Source organism: Cydia pomonella, chromosome 15, assembly GCF_033807575.1.
Source record: "Cydia pomonella isolate Wapato2018A chromosome 15, ilCydPomo1, whole genome shotgun sequence".
Classification (NCBI taxonomy): Eukaryota; Metazoa; Arthropoda; class Insecta; order Lepidoptera; family Tortricidae; genus Cydia; species Cydia pomonella.
In genome coordinates, this window is record NC_084717.1 from 16,675,206 (window position 1) to 16,694,271 (window position 19,066).

The following is a 19,066-nucleotide window of genomic DNA, read 5'->3' on the forward strand; positions in this document are numbered from 1 at the left end:
CAGATAATATAATACTGTGCTGTATGGGTAAGCGCGTTTGCATTACAAATTAATCTTGTGTCTATTTTTACTTTTAAAAGAGTTGTAGACTATTTTTACTCCAAGATCATCACAGTATAAGTTTGATTTGCTGCGCAAATGAATCGTCTTTATATTAAATTTATAATCTCAAGTTTCAGCGAAAACATTTTGAATGTTTTAAAAATAATGGTGATGCAAAAGCAATGTAACGTAATTTAAATCTTGCTTTTAGGAGCATACAAACATTTTATGATTCCACTTGGCTTTCAAGAAAATCATCGGTGAAGCGATTTGACATAATGTCTATTAACTGGTTTAAATACTTTAAATAACCACTCAGACAGACTTAACCCTTTGATTTAACGTTCCGGATCGATACGAGCTAAATCCGAAGCCGTAGAACGGCCCCAACCATGACACTAACTAATTCAGTATTGTGGTCTAAACTTCACAGGCTTAGGTACTAAGTTAGTTTGAAGGGTTGGGTAACAGTTAACTTACAGTTTACATACTGAGTTGGGTAATATAGTATTCAGTGGTCAAAAGTTTACAGAACTATTAAGTCACTCGCAAGAAGCGAAGTGCGAGTAAATTGGTAGGTATCTAGGCGGTATGTATGTATGAACTCAGGCCAATTTGTACGTGCACCTGACATCATAAACGATATTTGAATCATATAAGAGTCGTTCATTTCGATTGGTCTTGTCCGTACTAGACGCCTGCACGAATGTCTGATAACTGATATGATTCAAATATCGTTTATGTCAGGTGCACGTTCGAATAGGTCCGAGAATCAAGCTTAACTATAATTTTATAACAACATAGGTACCTAGGAATAATGTACAATATAGTACCTATGAAGTAAATAACTATGTAATTTTGTGCTTTGACGACGAAGTTGTCCACACATTTTGATAATTTGATAACGGACCAAATGATTCTAACTTATTAATATTATTACCTATGCAATAAAATGAACAAAAGTTTCACATTATTTTAACTAGAAATTGCCCGGTGTCAATCGCCATTTCATATTATTATTATGCAATGCAGTAAAACGACGATTATCGACGAGTACGCTCCTGCTATTTTGCGACGGTGCATAGTCTTCTCACATACGGTGCCGAGGTGTGGGCCCGAGGGGCTGATTCCCGGCGTGTATTTCGAATGCAAAAGAAAGCATTACGTGCCATTGTTAAGGCACCAACCGACACCTCATGCAGAAACCTCTTCGAAGACCTAGGGCTCTTGACATTGCCAGGCGAACTTGTGTACCGGGTGGCGCTATTCACTCACTCAAACTTACACTTGTTCAAAAAACACGGTACAAATCAGAGTCATGCGCTCCGTAGCAATAAATACAGTTACCATCTTATCACTCCTAAGCACAAGCTTTCGAAGTCAGAGCGTTCTCCATACATTATGGGCCCGTCCGTTTATAACAGACTGCCCGCAGTGGTCAGAGATGCAGCCTCCACCGATATATTTAAATGTAGACTACGAAAGTGGCTACTAACCTTATCTTTGTATGACGTCGATGAGTTTTTTAAACTACCGTGTACATAGGTTATTAAGGTACTATGAAGTTGTATTAACTTATATTATGTTGCGTGTTTTTATATGAAATGAGAATTAATGTGAATCAGATCTATATTAAATATTACTCTGTGACATTGACATGTTTGTTTTAAGTACTATTGTACCTATTATTAAGACATTTTGACCTATAACTTTGGCGTTATTAATAAAGTTTTGTATTTGTATTTGTATCCACTGCTCCAGTTTGCCAAAGGAAGCAATGAGGTTAGTCTATGGTACTTTCATGAGGACTTTCGATGCTCGATTCACGATCGCCGGGGTCAAGCCAGTTTGTGGCGCTACATCGTGCTATAACGCCGTTTATTTAACAAAACCGAAACGCTTTAAGCGCCAAGAAGCTTACTTAATCCTCTATAATGTAAAGTGATAAGTCGTAATCCTTATTGCAAAGGCATACGATCCATCGATGGTCATTTAAGAGTGTTATTGTTATTACTTTCTTTATTTGTTTTACAAGCAGGATTTACGTTAACAATAAACGCGTCGTGATAATGAGCTCGTTAATCTACATCCTCTTTGGACGCCTGGTCATAGACAATTTTCGAATTTATGACCCGAGACTTTTGGCGCCATGACGTTTAGATTTAGAATAACAAGATGGTGTGGCTGCGCTTCCAGGATATTCGTTTAGGCTAAACTGTAGGTTTTTTATACGCCGATTATATTTTGTATTGTATGGTAACTTAAGATAAAAATAATAAATCGAATTTATTCGTATAATCGACTATGCCTTTATTAAATAAGAGTTAGTATTGCTTTAGGTACCTACATTCCAATAGTGACGATTCAACAAACCACGTATGTCACAAAGTTTTCAGAATTATATACACGTTTTACGGCGTACTTGCTATTAATACATAAATATGAATACGGTTTCTCTGACTATATAAACAAAGCCAGAATAATTTACATCGATTCAAGTCCCAAGATCTCAGATTATCAAAACACTGTAAATCACATCTAGCGGCCGTGAACTCGTCTGGATTCTCTAAATTTAGCCATTTCGGTTCAGCCATAATTTGTCTTCCTGCCAAACGCAGTAGCCCCCTCAGCACGTCGGTAAATCTGTTTTGGGGGTAATGAAGTGGAAATGTGCTGATCCCAGCATGTATGCATTTGTCCCATAAGCTGTCAGCACAGTGAATGCTACTGCACAGGATCTGTCGGTAACGCATAAATTTAACCCCTAAAATTACAAGCGCCTGTAAAAGCTATTGTTACAAATGTGCAAATTACGGAATGTTACGGTAAAGTTTTGGGAAGTTTCAGGAATATTTCACAGGAAACAAGGGAAACTTTCATTATGGAAATAGAAAATTACGATTCTCATACAAAAATATGAGACGTTTTCGAATATGTCCCATGTGGAGATTGTGCAAATTTTGAAATCAATCCGATGGCACATCCGTAGCTATGGTGTTTACCTACCATTTCTTAATAAAAAAATAAAAATAAAGCATGTACCGATGGGGGCATAGATAGTCTTCAATTTGTACAAAGAGCATCCTCACTAATTAGTCTCTTTTCTGGTTTACATTAGTACATTACTTATTGCAGAAGAACGGAATTGAAAAGAAAGAAAGGAATTGTCTAACTACTCTAGAAGTAGAGAGAACCAAGTAAGAACTTATTTGCCAGTTCTAAGCTTTAGACTTCGAGTCCCGTTGGGCAGTTTATGTATTTTAAAGCCGTGACGTAATACATATTTTGTTAGTATGAAGTTTTACTTTTCATGACGCAGTAGTAAGATGGATTGCTGATCACTTCCTCAAAAGTTGTTTTGTTCAGAAATCTGAATATTCATTCTGAAATATAACTTCGGTTGTAACTAATAGCTATCATTTAACACTCGTTATCTTTGCAAAGAGAAATATTGCTTCATTTACATTTCTGTTCACTGGTAACCTTGAGGCTTCCGTAATTTAGCTGAGACTTATACTAGAAACAAATTATCAGAACTGAGACTTCTATTATTGAATTTAAATTGTTGTAAAGAAGTTGCCGGATGTATTTAGATTCTAAGTCTTCTAGAAATTCAGGAAAGGTGTAAAACCAATTCAATTTACATAAATATTAGTGCGATCCTACAATCAGGAACAGACCCATGTACACACACAAACAGCTGCCGAAAGTGCAAAGCCAGTATAGCTACTTTAATATGAATAGAATACGCAGTAGGAATGCATTTTGCAGCCCGCTACCTACTATCCAAGTATCCAACCACGCATACCAGCCGTATTGTACTGTATTCTCCCGCTAAAACCTTCAAATTCAAACTCGTTTTTCAATGGCTGTTCTTCACCAAAGAAGCCAATTTGTTGTCAGGAAATAAGCGTAATGCAAAGAGTTCTAGGTCTAGTCATAGATAAACCTAACCGCAAAACAATTAATGAAATAATTCCTACCACAAGTTTCGTTTATTCAACCTGTCTGTCGTATTCCTTGTACGAATCACAATCAGCTCAATTATCAGCATAATGGCGCCGATCCAACAGCCTTCCAATTGTGTTTTGAATTCAGAACGCATAAACGGTTTTTATGTTCGATGGTTGTGGCTGTCTGTGGCGGGTTGTCGCTGTGATTCAACGAGCTATATTTAGTGGCGCCTGAATGGAGCCACGCCTTACGCACTCCAAACTTGCACCATGCTTTAATACGTTTCACAGAGGCACTCTTCCTCGCCCTGGGTTTATGGAATTTGATTAAATTTACCAAAAATCTTCAAACACCCCGTTTTACAGACATGGAAATAACTATTTGATATTAATCTAAAAAGCAAGGTTTAGGAAGGAGAAAGGAATCTATCCTTTAGATTTCGACGATTAATAACATCACATCTGCTTTTATCAAAACTACACTAGCTACACAACGCAGCGTTGAATTCGGACGTGTGTGATGGCTCTAAAAGTACTTAATCATGTTATTATAAAAACATCTGTTCGGCCCGATAGAACATGGCAAAAAACGAATACAGAGGCTTGATTAAGAGCTCCAGATGCGTTGAGTTCACTTCACTGAGGTCCCGACTTGAAGTACTGTCCGTACTCTGTACTAGAGATGCCACGAATACTTTGCAACAATTCTGTATATTCGGCCACTTCGCCGAATAGGTATTCGGTATTAGGCCAAATAATATTGTGCACTATTAGACGAATACCTACTTATATGTACCTACTTATATGGAACTTCTTTTAGCATTTGCAAATAGCATATAATATAGCAAGATCCTTGAGTATCATATATAAAAATCAAGAGTGAGAATATGAGTAAAATACAATATTTTTTTGACAACTTTAAAGCGTCTGGTACAAGTTACCGCCGGCGGAAATGGTCTGGCAATGTTGATTATCAATTTTTAACAATATTTTCTAAAACATACATAAAAATCAGCCATGAGAATATTAAGAAACAGTATTATTTTTACCAATCTTTAGCACCTTGTATCGGACAAATGGCCGTTGGGCTGATATAGCTAGTATGCAGACTTAAAAAGTACATACTAACACCATACGAGTATTATCCCATAAATTAAATTCATGAGAAAATAAGTAAGGTCTGGCGGCTCTGGGATCTTGGACTATCATTTTACTAGGGTATTTATCATAGGCTAGATTTGCTTAGCTCTACTTTGTCCTTATTAGCGAACCGTTTTTTTATAATAAATGTTACACAAAATGTATACTTGTGCCGATTGTTCAGTCAGTCGCCGAATATTTGGCGCTTCAGCCGAGAATGTGGCAAAATATTCGGTATTCGGTAATCACTATTCGTGGCAACTATCTCGTCATCTGTGTACAGTTATTTGGCACTACGCAAACCTTATCACAAAGAATTATGGACTATGATTGGTCAATTAAGAATGCTATTATTTATTACATTAAGAGCTTTTCCCATTGTCCGATCCGATATCAGATAGACGTAAAATGTATAAAATATATGTTCTGTATTTATTTATTGATAGGTATACTTAAGAAATAGTTCTTGATAAAAAAAAATCTTAATGCAAAAAAGGTGGAATTAATGCCATATAGCACTCTGTAGCAGCTGTTTTTCTCATCGGTACGAATATTCGACATCCAATATCGGAGAGGCACTTCCGATAAATTCAGCCAGACCCCCCTCGGATGCATGATATCTTACTGTTATTGGATTCAAATTGCTATGATTTCTGATTTCTGAAATTAAATATTAATTTAGAGATTGAGATTTGCACTCCTCAGATCCTCGATGGCCTTTTCACTGAGGTTCGCCGGGTCTTCAATTCGCACCTTGGATTTAGTGAGAGGGCATTCCAGAACAATGTGTTCGACCGTCTGCTTAGGGTAACCATCACCACACACTGAGGCGAGTCACACCAGCGCCAATGCTGTGATACTGCGTAAGCGATTGTAGGATCATACATCCGATATCGGATCGGATAATGTGAAATAGCTCTAATACGTTCTACCAATCTTTTAACCTTTGCTCTTAGCACGCGACGTTTATTTTTGCTTGTGACGTTCAGTTTGTATCGCTTAATCACTATGAATCATTGATTTTATTAAGGGTCAAAGTTAAGGCAAACATTACAGACCCATGTTGTATTAGAAGGTTGAGTTTATTTTTGATATCGTCAACTATGATTAGTATGAATTGGGCGGGACGTGTTGCCGGGCAGAATGATGGTAGTAAACTGTGCATATAAACTTCTATGCAGGGGTGGTACCTTTTCTCTCTGGACTCACGCTAGAACGGTCCGTGTCCGGGCCGAGCCTTCGGACATTTCAGTTTTCTATGGAAAGCAACACGTGATCAGGGCTCGGACCCGGACATAAGTGACATACATGACATAAGTCATCCATAATTACTAAAAAGGAAAAGGGCATTCGTTATTTTTTCCTGAAAAACATCGGGTTTATTAGTGAACCTTCTGTAGCCAAACCTAACTAGTATGGTCCTTAAATCAACTGTTAATACTTCGCAACTGCACAGCATTGTTCCCCGTTATCCTACACAATTGGCAATTTCTGTCCGATACGATCCCCTGTCCAGCAATAATTGGCAGACGGCCCCGCGAGGTTTCCCGGCCGCACCCCCGGCCGGCAATTAAGTAACCGCACCCTGTACGATAAATAATGGCCAACTAATTACTGGCGATAAAGTTTGGACGTTACTAACTGAAACAAATGAATGTGGAGGTGGTGTTCGAAAGTCTAATGAAAATAAGTAGGTGAGCCGTAAATGGGATTAAAAAGTAGGTAAGGTAATATTTTAACAACAAAATTAACTAGGGTATAATTAATCACCCAATGCCACTTTTCGTAAAGTTTGAGGTCGAATACCTCTATATTTTAACATGGGACTTTGGATTGTATACCTTGAATTGGTATTCTGTAAAAGTATACTGTATTATAGTCTCAAGAAAACAAGTTAAAAACCTCAACACTCGACACACTCGTAAAAATAATGTGTACTTGGAGATCACATACAGGCTACAGCATACAGGCATTAATCTAATTATACGGTTTAACTCACGTATTTTTAGTCGTTCGCGCGACATGTTCCGGAGAGCCTAGGTCTTCATTTTGTGTTCCATACTCCAATGCTTGAGTAGCGTTGTACAGTCAGTTGCAGAGAAAGGTGACCCCCCCTGCATACAATCAGTCTAAGTATGTAGGGGGGGGGGGGCACCTCTTCGGGGGCGCATCTATCGTAACCTACATCAGAGAGGTTGTAAGTGCGTTGCCTGAATTTAAGATAGGAGTACGCTCTTTTCTTGAAGGTAGGGTTGCTATATGAATTAAAAAATGTACCGATAAAAGTCCGGAGATCACCTTAAAAATCCTGACTTTTCCTGAACGGACATTTCACCCAAAATAAATCCCTTATTAAACAACCTTTGGCGAGCCACTAGCCTCATAACTCTCCACCAAATGCTTAATATGCTGTACCTACAGTACACCTTCCCTATCCTCTGCTCAACTTCAATCTTTTAGCTGACTTAGGTTAGGATTTTGAACCCTGACATTGACACCAAAAATCCTGACGTATGACAACCCTACCTGCAGGGGCCTCGCGCATCTATCCGAGAAGAATATTTTTAATTGACGAAGACAAAGAACCTTGCAAAGATTTGCCACCCGAAGCCTTGCAATCTTGGAGGATTTAAAAACTGGAGCCGAATTGTCTGTTATTTTCTGTACAAAATCCAGATATATCAGATAAACGTCAGTCCATACAATACATATGACCATTGTCCGAGGTTTTCGACAGGACAGAGGGGTAAGCTCAAAGGAGTCTCCAGTTGTTAAATCCTCCAAGCTTGTAATGGCTAAGGCTGACGCTGCGACAGAGGTTTAATTAAACTAGGAACGAGACTACATATAGTACGTAATTAAGTAATTATATTATGAATATGTCTGCTATGAGTCTCGTAGCTTATGATTAAAGTCTTGTGTTTTCCACTCGAGTTTCTAGCTCTAATTAAGGCAAGGCCGCTTGGAAATGGGAGCAACTAGCTACGAAACTACAGTAAATTAATGTGGCTTCTATTATTATGAGGTTAAAGTTTAATTTCGGAGAATCCGCTCGATTTCGTGAGATGAAATTTCTATGATTGAAATAACAGGAAACATAAATGTATCAACTTGAGATTATACGGAAAGCAAAGAAAATGAAATGTTGTGAAAGTTTCAAATGTTAAAGTGGCATAATGTGCAACAGAATATATTATTATTTACCTATTGGTAATAGTGTACCTATCTATTTTAGTAGTCCTAGGGCCTATTTTATGAAGGCATTGTTACTTATTTATTAACGAGCAGAAGATTTTGAACCAAAGAAATTACATAGCAACCTTTCTAATTTTGAAGTCGAAAGAGAAGAAAATAGATTCCTTTTAGCCACGTTATTAACTAAGAATGAAACACTTTTATTCATATAAACATGTAGATAACTTTGGAAGCTGCATGCAATAAAAAGGTTTCGACTCAGCTTGATTTCAAGATTTTCAAGTTATCTTCTATGAATCTAATCCAAGAGAACGTATAAACATTAAGTATTTATAGTGCTAGTAAATATTTTAGTCCACCTATATACATCCTAACTCAACACTACTCAGCTAAATCGCATAATTAGCCTGCAGTACACCGTTTCCACATCAACTAGTGATGTAACACCGGTACTTTCCGAACTAAGACGACTGTTACTAATAAAACCTCGTAAGTTCATACAAGTTCTATACAAAGATACGACCTTTTGTAAAACATTAGACGTGCGTGATGTATGAGATTATGATCTATCACGTTATCGCCCCGTTATCGTGTACTTTTTTTGCTGGTGATAAGTTCTGGACCTAATTGCCGTTATCTTAAGATTTATAATCGAATGGTTTTGAATGAAGATATCGTTTCGTTTGGCGGTACTCTGACAGTTTGCCATTGTCTTTTCGAAGAGGCAGTGTTCCATATTTGAATTCTGGTCGCGAAATCGGCAGTTTCTGATAGTTTGAATAGTGAAGTGTTTACTAATGAGAAAATTGTGAAGTGTTTTGATGTTTATGGATTCTTGGTATAAGATGGGATTATAGTTATCAAGAATGACGAGGTCTGGCGAAAAAATTAAGATTCACAAGAATATGGTTCCCAGTAAGTTAATGGAAGATTTTTTTTTACATATTAAGAATCGATTAATCCTAGTTTCACCGAATACTAAAATAATTAAGTATAGTCAGGGTCATTAATCGCATATTCACTCTCGAAATCAAATCCTTAGCAGTTCTCATTAAGAAAAAGACGAGGAAAAACGATTTGTGCGTATAATAGCCGATATACATACTCGTATAAAGTAGAATAACATTCCATAAATCGATTAATGGAATAGGATATTTTTTTTATAGTGTAGGAGGCAAACGAGCAGACTAATCGCCTGATGGTAAGCAATTAACGTGGCACATGGACTGCAACACGAGAGGGGTTGGAAGTGTGTTGCCGGCCTTTACGCCAGAATTTGGGAGTCGATACGCTTTTTTATTGAAGGTAACTGTACTAGAATAAAATAAAAATAAATGCATGATAATTATTGTTTTGAACATAAACGAGAAAGATCTTATCAACATTTAAGACGAACGATAACCTTCGTTATCAAACGTGTTTACCAGTGAAGATAATAATTTAAACAATGATAAACAGTAATTTGAATAGATAAGATAAAAGCGGCCTAGTATTCGATAGTCTAATTTCAATAGTTGACTGCTCGTTGTCCACCTTGCTAGAGGGGCGTAAACCCAGGAACTAAGAAGCGAATCAAAAGATACGGCGCGCCGCACGAAACTTGCCACGGATATGGCCATTCCGCGGGTTTTAACGTTTTACCTCAATAACTCTAACAATATACCTACTTCTGTTGTAATTTTATTATGGTAAGATCACTGAAGGGTAACTTTACTATTTACAATGGAAAATAAATTAATTACACATATTTTCTATCAATCCAACGTTAACCTTTAAAAGTTTTGGTTGAAGTCTGCCTTTGCAAATATAGTCTATTCTAGTTTCCGTGAGATTTTTTGGGTGTGCCCGTTTTAAAAAAAACTAAAATTTAGATAAGGTGCTAACTCTTTAGAGGAATGGGCAATGGGCAGTATTGCACTGGGATATTTACATTAATATATTGGTTAGTGTCTAATAATAGTACTTCTGTAATTGTATCTATGGCAACCGGAATATCTCCCGTAGTAAAAATATCAGCAATTTTTTTCCAACCCACCTTTGCCTTTCCTAGTAGTATTTGCCCAAAGATCTTAGTATATCGTCGGTATACTTCAAAAACATGATAACTGACAAAATGATCAAAAATTAGTTGTATATACAGTTTTGTTCAATTTTTATTGTTTTATATGCATATGTGGCTTTTTTTATTTTATTTGTATTATTTACAAAGTTACAGAGTGTAAAAAAGTAGTAACAGACAAAAAATGAAACATAATGTTCACGTAAAAAATAATAAGGGTATTTAAAACTATCTATCCCATAAAACTGGTCAAGCAAAAGATATAAGTAACGTTTACATGTTTTACGACGAGATTTCTACGACCTGAAGGATCTTAAAAACCGGCAAAAAGATTCTGATGGAAAAAATGTACAATGGTTAAAAATTAAGCAACTGAGGTATAAGAAAGGACACCCTGACAAAATATACTATAGGTACAGTATGTCGAACGACTTTCCCTGTATAAATGTTTGTGGTGGAAATACTCGTACTCCTGCTCGTCTGACAAGAAAATCTAGACTGCAACATATAAATCAAGATGGTGATCACCTCGTTAATTTGTGCAAAAAGGGAGTGATACCCGAAGAGTACCACGGGTATTACATGGCATTAAAAACTATTAATGCAATAGATCGTGCTCCAGAACCCAGCGTTGATGATTCGTGTTCGGAAGATGATGAACAATAAAATAAAGAAGAAACTTACTTCGTTTTATAGATACCTATTTTTGTATAAGAGCAATATCCATTTTTGTTATTAAGAGTTCTCGTTTTCTTTTTTTTTCAAAATCACTATTAATATGTATATTTATAATTCTTATAAATAACAAGAGTGATTCAAAATGTATTTTTCCCATAGATTACAAGCAAATTATAAAAACTAACGTAGTAATAAAACATAATAAATGACATCCAACGTGTTTTTATTTACAGGTAAACAGATATAAGTGACCCTATTCTAGCAATTTTTGACTATTTCCTCCATACGTGAATAAATATGGACAGCAAAACACTCCTTATTAATTAACTTATTGCACACCATTAATATTTTTTATTTAAATAATAGTTATACACAAAAATTTGTTCATTTTACATACAGGCAAAACATGATAACTAACACGTCCCATTTTTTTATAGGTCAATATTTTATAGTTTTCGATAAAAAAAAATTAAAGAACCATTTTAAGACAATGTTTACTTCCCAAAATTTTAAGTGTTAATCTAAATTAGTAAAGATTCGGTTTTTAAATACCCACATTTAAGGATCAAACTTTCAACTCGCGTGTTCTCGAAACTATGTTTCAGTCAGTTATCATGTTTTTGAAGTATACCGACGATATGATGGTCGTTCTTGTGTACGTGACATCCTGACAGCGTGATAAAACGGTGTCCGCCACTTTTAAAGGTCTTCGCACACTATACCAATTCCACACCAACTCAACTCACTTTTGGTTCACCTTAGTGGACGACGAGTGGACGACGCGTAGACCACCCGACAGTTACCTAAATTTAAACATTGTACTATAGGACATACAAGATAAGGCTTTAATTTCAATATTTAATTTTGAGTCAAGTGGCTGTTGAGTTGTAAAAATGTGCTAAGACCTTAAACGCGCGAGTTCATAAGCGACCGTTATTTTATCATGTGGATAAAGTCATCCATAATACACCCTGCAGAGGAGCTTAAGTGAAATGATGGATAAATTGAATTGATGAGAACATTTTTCAATAAAAAACGAATAATCACTTATAACTTATAACCAACAGTAATTAGATATCTACAGATAAAATATTTTGCATAGAGTGGATATTTCACATTGAAACATCTCCACGTACGAAACATTGGTCATATAGTACATCCCACAAGAGTTCCGAACACGCTGGATTCCTTAGCACTTGTCACGTCTTAAAAACATCGTAAATTCTTGGTATTTCCTTTATAAGCGACATTGCTCGGTTCATTCAATAATGTTATTTACATAGCTACCTATTTATTTTGTACTTTATTATACTATAATGTAAAAATGCTGCACCGATTACATTTTTTATCTTCTTCTTCCTAAATCTTGAATATAGATAATTTAATACATAATCAGACCACTGTTAAACTAGGTATGTTTCAAAGCTAAAATCGGTCCAAGTGGGAATCGTGGTTAGTTTCAAGTTTAATGAGATTATTTTATTAAATCCCTTACGTGAGAATTTTGTCGCGGGCCACTGGCCCTTCAACGCACTGCGATATTCTGTAGCTATTACAGCATAACCTTCCTCTGCTCAACTCTTCTAGCAAGTGGTTAGTTGTGGTCTCTAAAAAACCCTGACACTCGCTAAGTCCCCATAGAATCCTGACAAAGAATGAAAAACTGAGAAGTCAGGGAAAATCCTGACTGACGTATCCTTATCCCCAGCAACACTTTTACTAAGTAATCTCAGTTAACATTTATACTGTCACATCCTAGTAGCAAAATGGTCGATAAGCGAAAGTGGCGGCTCACAGAAGACGGCACAAAACAACGGCGTAATTTAATTGAAGAAGCGGCATTGACACCGTCTGGCTGTCATGCAATTTGTGTAATTGCTGCCCCGACGCCGCCGCTCCGAACTGCATTCGAAGTCATTTCGTGATAAAATACTAGATCCAGTTATCTCGTAAATATAATACCTATATATACGGTCAGGAGGGATGAGAGAAATATTTTGCTCGGGGCTAGAGAAACCGTATGAGGAAAGTCCTTCTACGTAAGTATTTTTATGTATTTATGCATTCGTTTCGTTTTTAGGGTTCCGTAGCCAAATGGCAAAAAACGGAACCCTTATAGATTCGTCATGTCCGTCTGTCTGTCCGATTATGACACAGCCACTTTTTAGTATTATCAATTAATTTAATTTGAATATCTTTTTCTCTGTTTATTTTCTCTACAAGTGTTTCTCTCAAAATGTTTCCTGTCTCATTGCAGTACGGATGTGATGGTTGTATTCGTCTAGTTGGCAGCGTGATTATGAATGACAGTGTACGGACCGTACTTACATGACATGTCTGTTTCTTTCAACCGTGTCAAAAAGTGACACTTAAATTATCACGTTGATAAAACCATCTATGATACATATGCTGCGTGGTTATAAAATATCTCTGTAGGTACCACATCTATGTGAATTCGTTCTACCATTTTTACGTGATTAAGCAATACACATAAAACACTTAAACATCTAAAACATACAATACAATTCTTTACATTTATAAAAAAATATTTCGGTGGAATACAGTTTATTTTAAAATTGATAGTGTGGTAGTGTTTAACGTAGTAGTAAAAATTTTTAACACTTGAGTGAGTACCTAAGTGTTGTTTTTGATGTAGTCTGCAATAAATGCACTTCTCCAGTCGGCTGCTGCTAAATCGAGCGTGATATAAGTTAAAATAAATAAGTTTTATGTTTTATTACCTTCACTGAACTATCAAATCCGTTCGTTTGACACCACGACGCATCTTTGCGAAATGTAATACGTGGCCAATACCGATGTATCCAATCCACATCGATAATATGCGACGCTACCTGCGCGACTTTTTACACTCAAAAGGACACGATTTGATGTAAAATGTACTTACTTACTACCTTTCAGAATTGGCAAGAGTAAGCCCTTTGTCCTTTTTGCTTTAGATCAAATTGAATCGAGCCATGCATTGTGTTCTTTTTTGGCAAAAGGTTCCTGTTGCTACAGATTTCATCGTTGGATTAATTACATTGCAAGTACACCATGTTTTTTTGGGATCCTATTAACAAAGAACTTTACCATAACTACTGATTTAAACTTTCACGACTTTTACAATATAAACCTAAAAGAAAATAAACTTGGATTTATCAATCGAACTCCGGATTACCAATCGTTCTTTGGAGAAGGACAACATAGTTAAAACACCGGACGAATCCCTAAGATCTAGTTCCCTTCTGGTACATTACATTAGGTTGCCAAAAGCAGAAGCAGTGGTTTTTTAGACGAGAAAGTGCAAAAATAAGCAGAATTACCCCGAGAATTAAAGCCGGTTGTACACACTCTCGCCGATAGTCTCGGCACCGCTCCGACCCACTCGAAGAAGGGCGAGACGAGGCTAATAAGAGCTAGATGAGAAGTAAGCAGTACGTACACACTCGTTCTCGGCCTGACTCGGGGTGTCACGACGCGTGTGTACAGCCGGCATAAAAGCAGAAGTATAGATTGAAGATCGACACCTGTATTGATCTCACTAAAATGTTCTCCGCAGCATCCGCTATAATTCGTCCATGATGCGCCAAGTTCCTGTCTCGTTGTGTAAACATTGCTCGGAGCTCTGGTGCTTTTGCTCCCGATTTACCTCCAAACGTTTGGGTGAAATGGCTTTCTTGCATACAATACAATACAATACAAATATACTTTATTGCACACCTCAATACAGAAACAGTACAAATAATACAACACATAAAGAAGAGGTAAACAACAGGCGGTCTTATCGCTAAAAAGCGATCTCTTCCAGACAACCTTTAGGTAGCGGAATTAAAAAAAAAAAATGTTATGTCAGTAGGTGTTCCAGATGCAATAAAAGAAGTCTAGCACAGAATAAACACATTTAGATTCTGTTATACAGTTTCCAATTTTTTCGTTTACCGCACCCTTTAATAGCAAAAAAGCCCCCCCTAAGCCCCGTATTGTATTCTGTCCTAGCAAATTTTACTCGACGACTGGCGTCTATGTTGCGTGATCCCGTTTGAAAACTAAAGATTAAGGACCAATAAATCTATGTGTTCTCTTTATAAAGATTATACAATTTTGAAGTTAACACAACCAACCAAAACAGAGCGGCGGTATCATGGTCGCCTTTTTATCACTTGTCATGTCATGCGTCACTTTCGCATTTACATACTTGTTAGAACGTGAAAGGCATGATGACAGATGATAAAACATCGACCATGATGGCAAAGCAAATGACATGTGATATAAATCCCAAAATATGCATTCAAAACTTATAAAGTAAGCCTAACTCCAGCCGAGTCACAGGCAGACCTAGTTCGGGAGGCAGTGGCTCAACCCCACTACCTAAATCTGTTACAAACCTAATACACCTGTCTTACTCATAAATTTTACAATATGAATTGTAATGTAAGGTTTAAAGCAATAAAGATTTATTATTTATTATATTTATTATTCCCTCTGCATTTATACCTATGTACATGTACAAAATAAATAATTATGAAATATGAAATAAAATCGATATGGAACTCGAATCCGTTCATAGAAATTCGACCGAAATAGCTACATAAACGTAGTCTAAAATAAATGAACTCAACTCATTACTTATGCGAGATTCCCAGTAATCATACTACGGTTTCGAAGAACAGAATCGTGATGTTTTGTTACAAAGTCACAATTAAGGTCACTGGGTTACCCTTATCGAGATTTAAGAATAACTGGTAATTAATTTAATTAATGTGGCGTTTCATATTCCCGTACCTATTGACTCATTCGTCACGGTTGGATGGCTAGGGGACCACAAACATTATAACAAACGTGAATCATACTTGATCGTAACACGGTAGTGACAAGGAAAAATATTTCGCAATGTTTATTTAAACAAAAAGTATTTGTAGTCCAATGGGTTAGTGGAATGTGGAACTAAGTTTAGGCAATTCGCTCTTGACTTTCTAGGTTCTCGCTTAGGTCAGGGGTTGGTAAACTTTTGAGAAGAGCTAACCAACAATGTTCACAATTTTGGTTTTTGGTACAGGCCAAAACGAAGCTGTTAATAAGTCACATAAAGAAAATTAGGCTCGAGTATTGCCTGTCTTTGTATTGCCTTAAGGTCTTCCCACAGTCCTAGTAAGAAGTTGCTAAGTTGAACCTTTCTGTTGCTTCGACCACTATTGCTGATTAAGCTGAAGTAAATATTGCACAACAATGCAGCCCAAGAAAATCGATTAAACATCGATACACCATTTCTCGCTGCCATCTTCCAGTCAAGTTCAGAAGAACAATAAGGCTGGCCGCGAACAATGGTTGAGATTACAGGCTTCCGTCGAGGCGCGCCGGCTGCTTGCTAATGAGGGTCTTAGGGCGTTCGCACACGGCCGACTAATCGTTGAACTCTCGTACGCGCGTCTTTCGAGCAATCTTACTTTTCTGCAGATTGTTAATGAGGCTAATAGGGCGCCCGCATACATACGACTTTTGAGCAATTTTACCTTTCTGCAGCTTGCTTATGAGGGCCTTAGGGAGCCTGAAAGGACGTACGTGACGTCTATTGAGCAATCTTACCTTTCTGCTTGCTTGATAGGTAATGAGTAGGCTTTCGGAGGCCACACACGGGCGACTAATCATTGAATCAGTTATCATACGAGCTTTCTGGTTTCATGATAATAAGTAGATAGGACTTAGACCGCTCGCACACGAGCTGCTAAGCGTTAAGCGTGCATAATTATGTAGTTACAAACCGAAATCGCTTGAGTAAACCGAGCATCCCCTCGAGCGAGTTCGTGTTCATTAGAACTCATAAGAAGATACTGCCAAGCATACCGCCTGTTTACTTTCAAGGAAAGTGTGCGATCGTGAACGAACGATTGTAATTCTTAATAAGCATCAGTCGTTCTTAAAGTCGTTCGTGTACAGCTAATTTATCCCTTGGCCAATGTCGCAGGTGGTTTGTATTGAGATTTTGGACAGGCTTGCTAAACCAGTAAAATGTTCCTTGGACAGTAAGTACAAATTTAAATAAAAGTAAGCCATACTTGTAGTTCAAGTAATTGTTAACCTTAATAGGAAGTCTTATTTTCTTCACAAGCTGGTCCTAGTTTGCATTAAAACATGGATACCTAAAAAGTAAATATTACGTAGTTTGTCTCTCGGTCTAAGTCTGTGACTGTGACTTGAGCCACTACTTCTCCGTACTTTTTAGTATTTGTTGTTATAGCGGCAACATAAATACATCATCTGTGAAAATTTCAACTGTCTAGCTATCACGGTTCATGAGATACAGCCTGGTGACAGACTCACGGACAGCGGAGTCTTAGTAATAGGGTCCCGTTTTACCCTTTGGGTACGGAACCCTAAAAAACCATGAATTTTAAAATATTAATACATTAGTTTTAACAATAAATTTATCATACTTTAGTATTTATACTCTCGGTCTCCATCTGTAATTAATATATAAAAAAAACTTAAGTTGCAAACAGTGTTAATATTCTTGGTAAGATAGCAACAAAACTTGTTTTAGCGTTAAATTTATTGGGCTAAATACTTATTTTATCAGTACGTGCACTTTTACTTTTAATTTAGTCGAAATACACGTTTAAAGTCACGGCGAACGCAGGTGTGCTGATAGTACCAAAGATATCAGAAATATGCGACATGACTGACAAAGTATTAAAATGTTATAGCCGATTCGATAGCAATCTCTTTGGACCTTAAGTCGCTAAAACAAGAAATAAACCACGTCTTAATTATATTGATAATATCAACGACCATAAACAAAATTAAAAAGAAAACAAGCATCGTCCTGGCTTTTTCATACCCCATTACTGTAAACAAGAACCGAAAAGGACAACAAATTAAACAAATGCAGTAAGCAGTCCCGATATTTTTCCGAGTAGGTGCCAAATTTTTTTTTTTATACGGCCACGGACCAATGGGCGGCGCCGGTGTGCCACGCACCTGTCAAATTTACATAATTTGGCCGAAACGCTCGAGTCCGCAGCATTTTTTTTTTTAAATCTAAAACACCTGGAGAGTTTGGGACTGATATTTTAAGTAGTTTAGGTTGTCATTATATTCAATTTAGAGACTTCTTAAATAATTTATTTTGATGTTTCTCTCAGTTCAACGAACTTGAAACTGCTGTGTGTGGCTTGAAAAAGGAACAGTCAATTTATACAAGTTCTCACAACATCAACAGTTTTATGTTTCAAAAGCACTTATAATTAGGACAGTCACTTCCTTCGCCAGGGTTCTTAACTATTGGATTAGTTTTTTAATGTTACGAGAATTATTCGGTCGTTGGTGACCCAATTTTAGGTTTTTTACCGAAAACTTAACACGGACTTGTATTAAAACCAGACCCACGATAGCCTCCTAAATCCAAGAGTCATTGCAATTACGAATTTGGAACCATCTTTTTTATTAAATTATTGATCTAAATTCTACTTGGACGATTATACATACATAACATTTTATTTTCATAAATTTCAACCAGCTGTAGAACCTCACGTCACGGCTCGGTAAAGTCGGTATAATAAATAAGAAAATAAGAAACCTAAGAGCCTAGTTTATTGATAATGCCCTACCAAGCTTAAGTCGTATTTCACACCAGTTTCATAGTAACATACATCCTTTTAGAGTAGGGTGGATGACGCAGCGCTCCTATTATCCCCGCCCGCTGGATCGCCAGTGTTGCGTCGAATTGAAGGTTCATTACGCTAGTCTTCAACCGTTTTTCTCAAGGCTGCATGCTACGATACAAGGGGGCGTTAAGCCACGCTACACGTTGCTACAATGCAACAATACAAGAGCTTTGCACTATGCCACAAAACGCCCTGAGGCCCGACCGCGAAAAACGAAATTTCTTTATCTGCCTTTCTATCGCTCTTGCGTACTGGAGCTTTAAAGAGGTAGATAAATAAATTTTAGTTTATTTATTCGGGTTAGGGCGTATGGGTTTTAGAAACCATTCTAGTGAGAC

At 36.9% G+C, this 19,066-nt stretch overlaps 1 protein-coding gene and 1 long non-coding RNA gene across 4 annotated transcripts in view; one reads left to right on the forward strand and one right to left on the reverse strand.

Annotated features, from left to right (window-relative positions):
- LOC133526022 (uncharacterized) overlaps positions 1-19,066 on the reverse strand; it is a 577,119-nt gene that overhangs the window by 20,053 nt on the left and 538,000 nt on the right. The window lies entirely within an intron of this gene.
- LOC133526014 (rho GTPase-activating protein 4-like) overlaps positions 1-19,066 on the forward strand; it is an 89,345-nt gene that overhangs the window by 16,396 nt on the left and 53,883 nt on the right. The window contains exon 1 of one of the 3 annotated variants that reach the window (XM_061862483.1): positions 8,993-9,245. The exons of the other annotated variants lie outside the window; for them this stretch is intronic. Coding sequence (XP_061718467.1) covers positions 9,197-9,245 — 49 coding nt within the window. The 5' untranslated portion in view covers positions 8,993-9,196. Of the gene's footprint in view, positions 1-8,992; positions 9,246-19,066 lie in introns of those variants that run through there. 3 annotated transcript variants of the gene reach the window in all.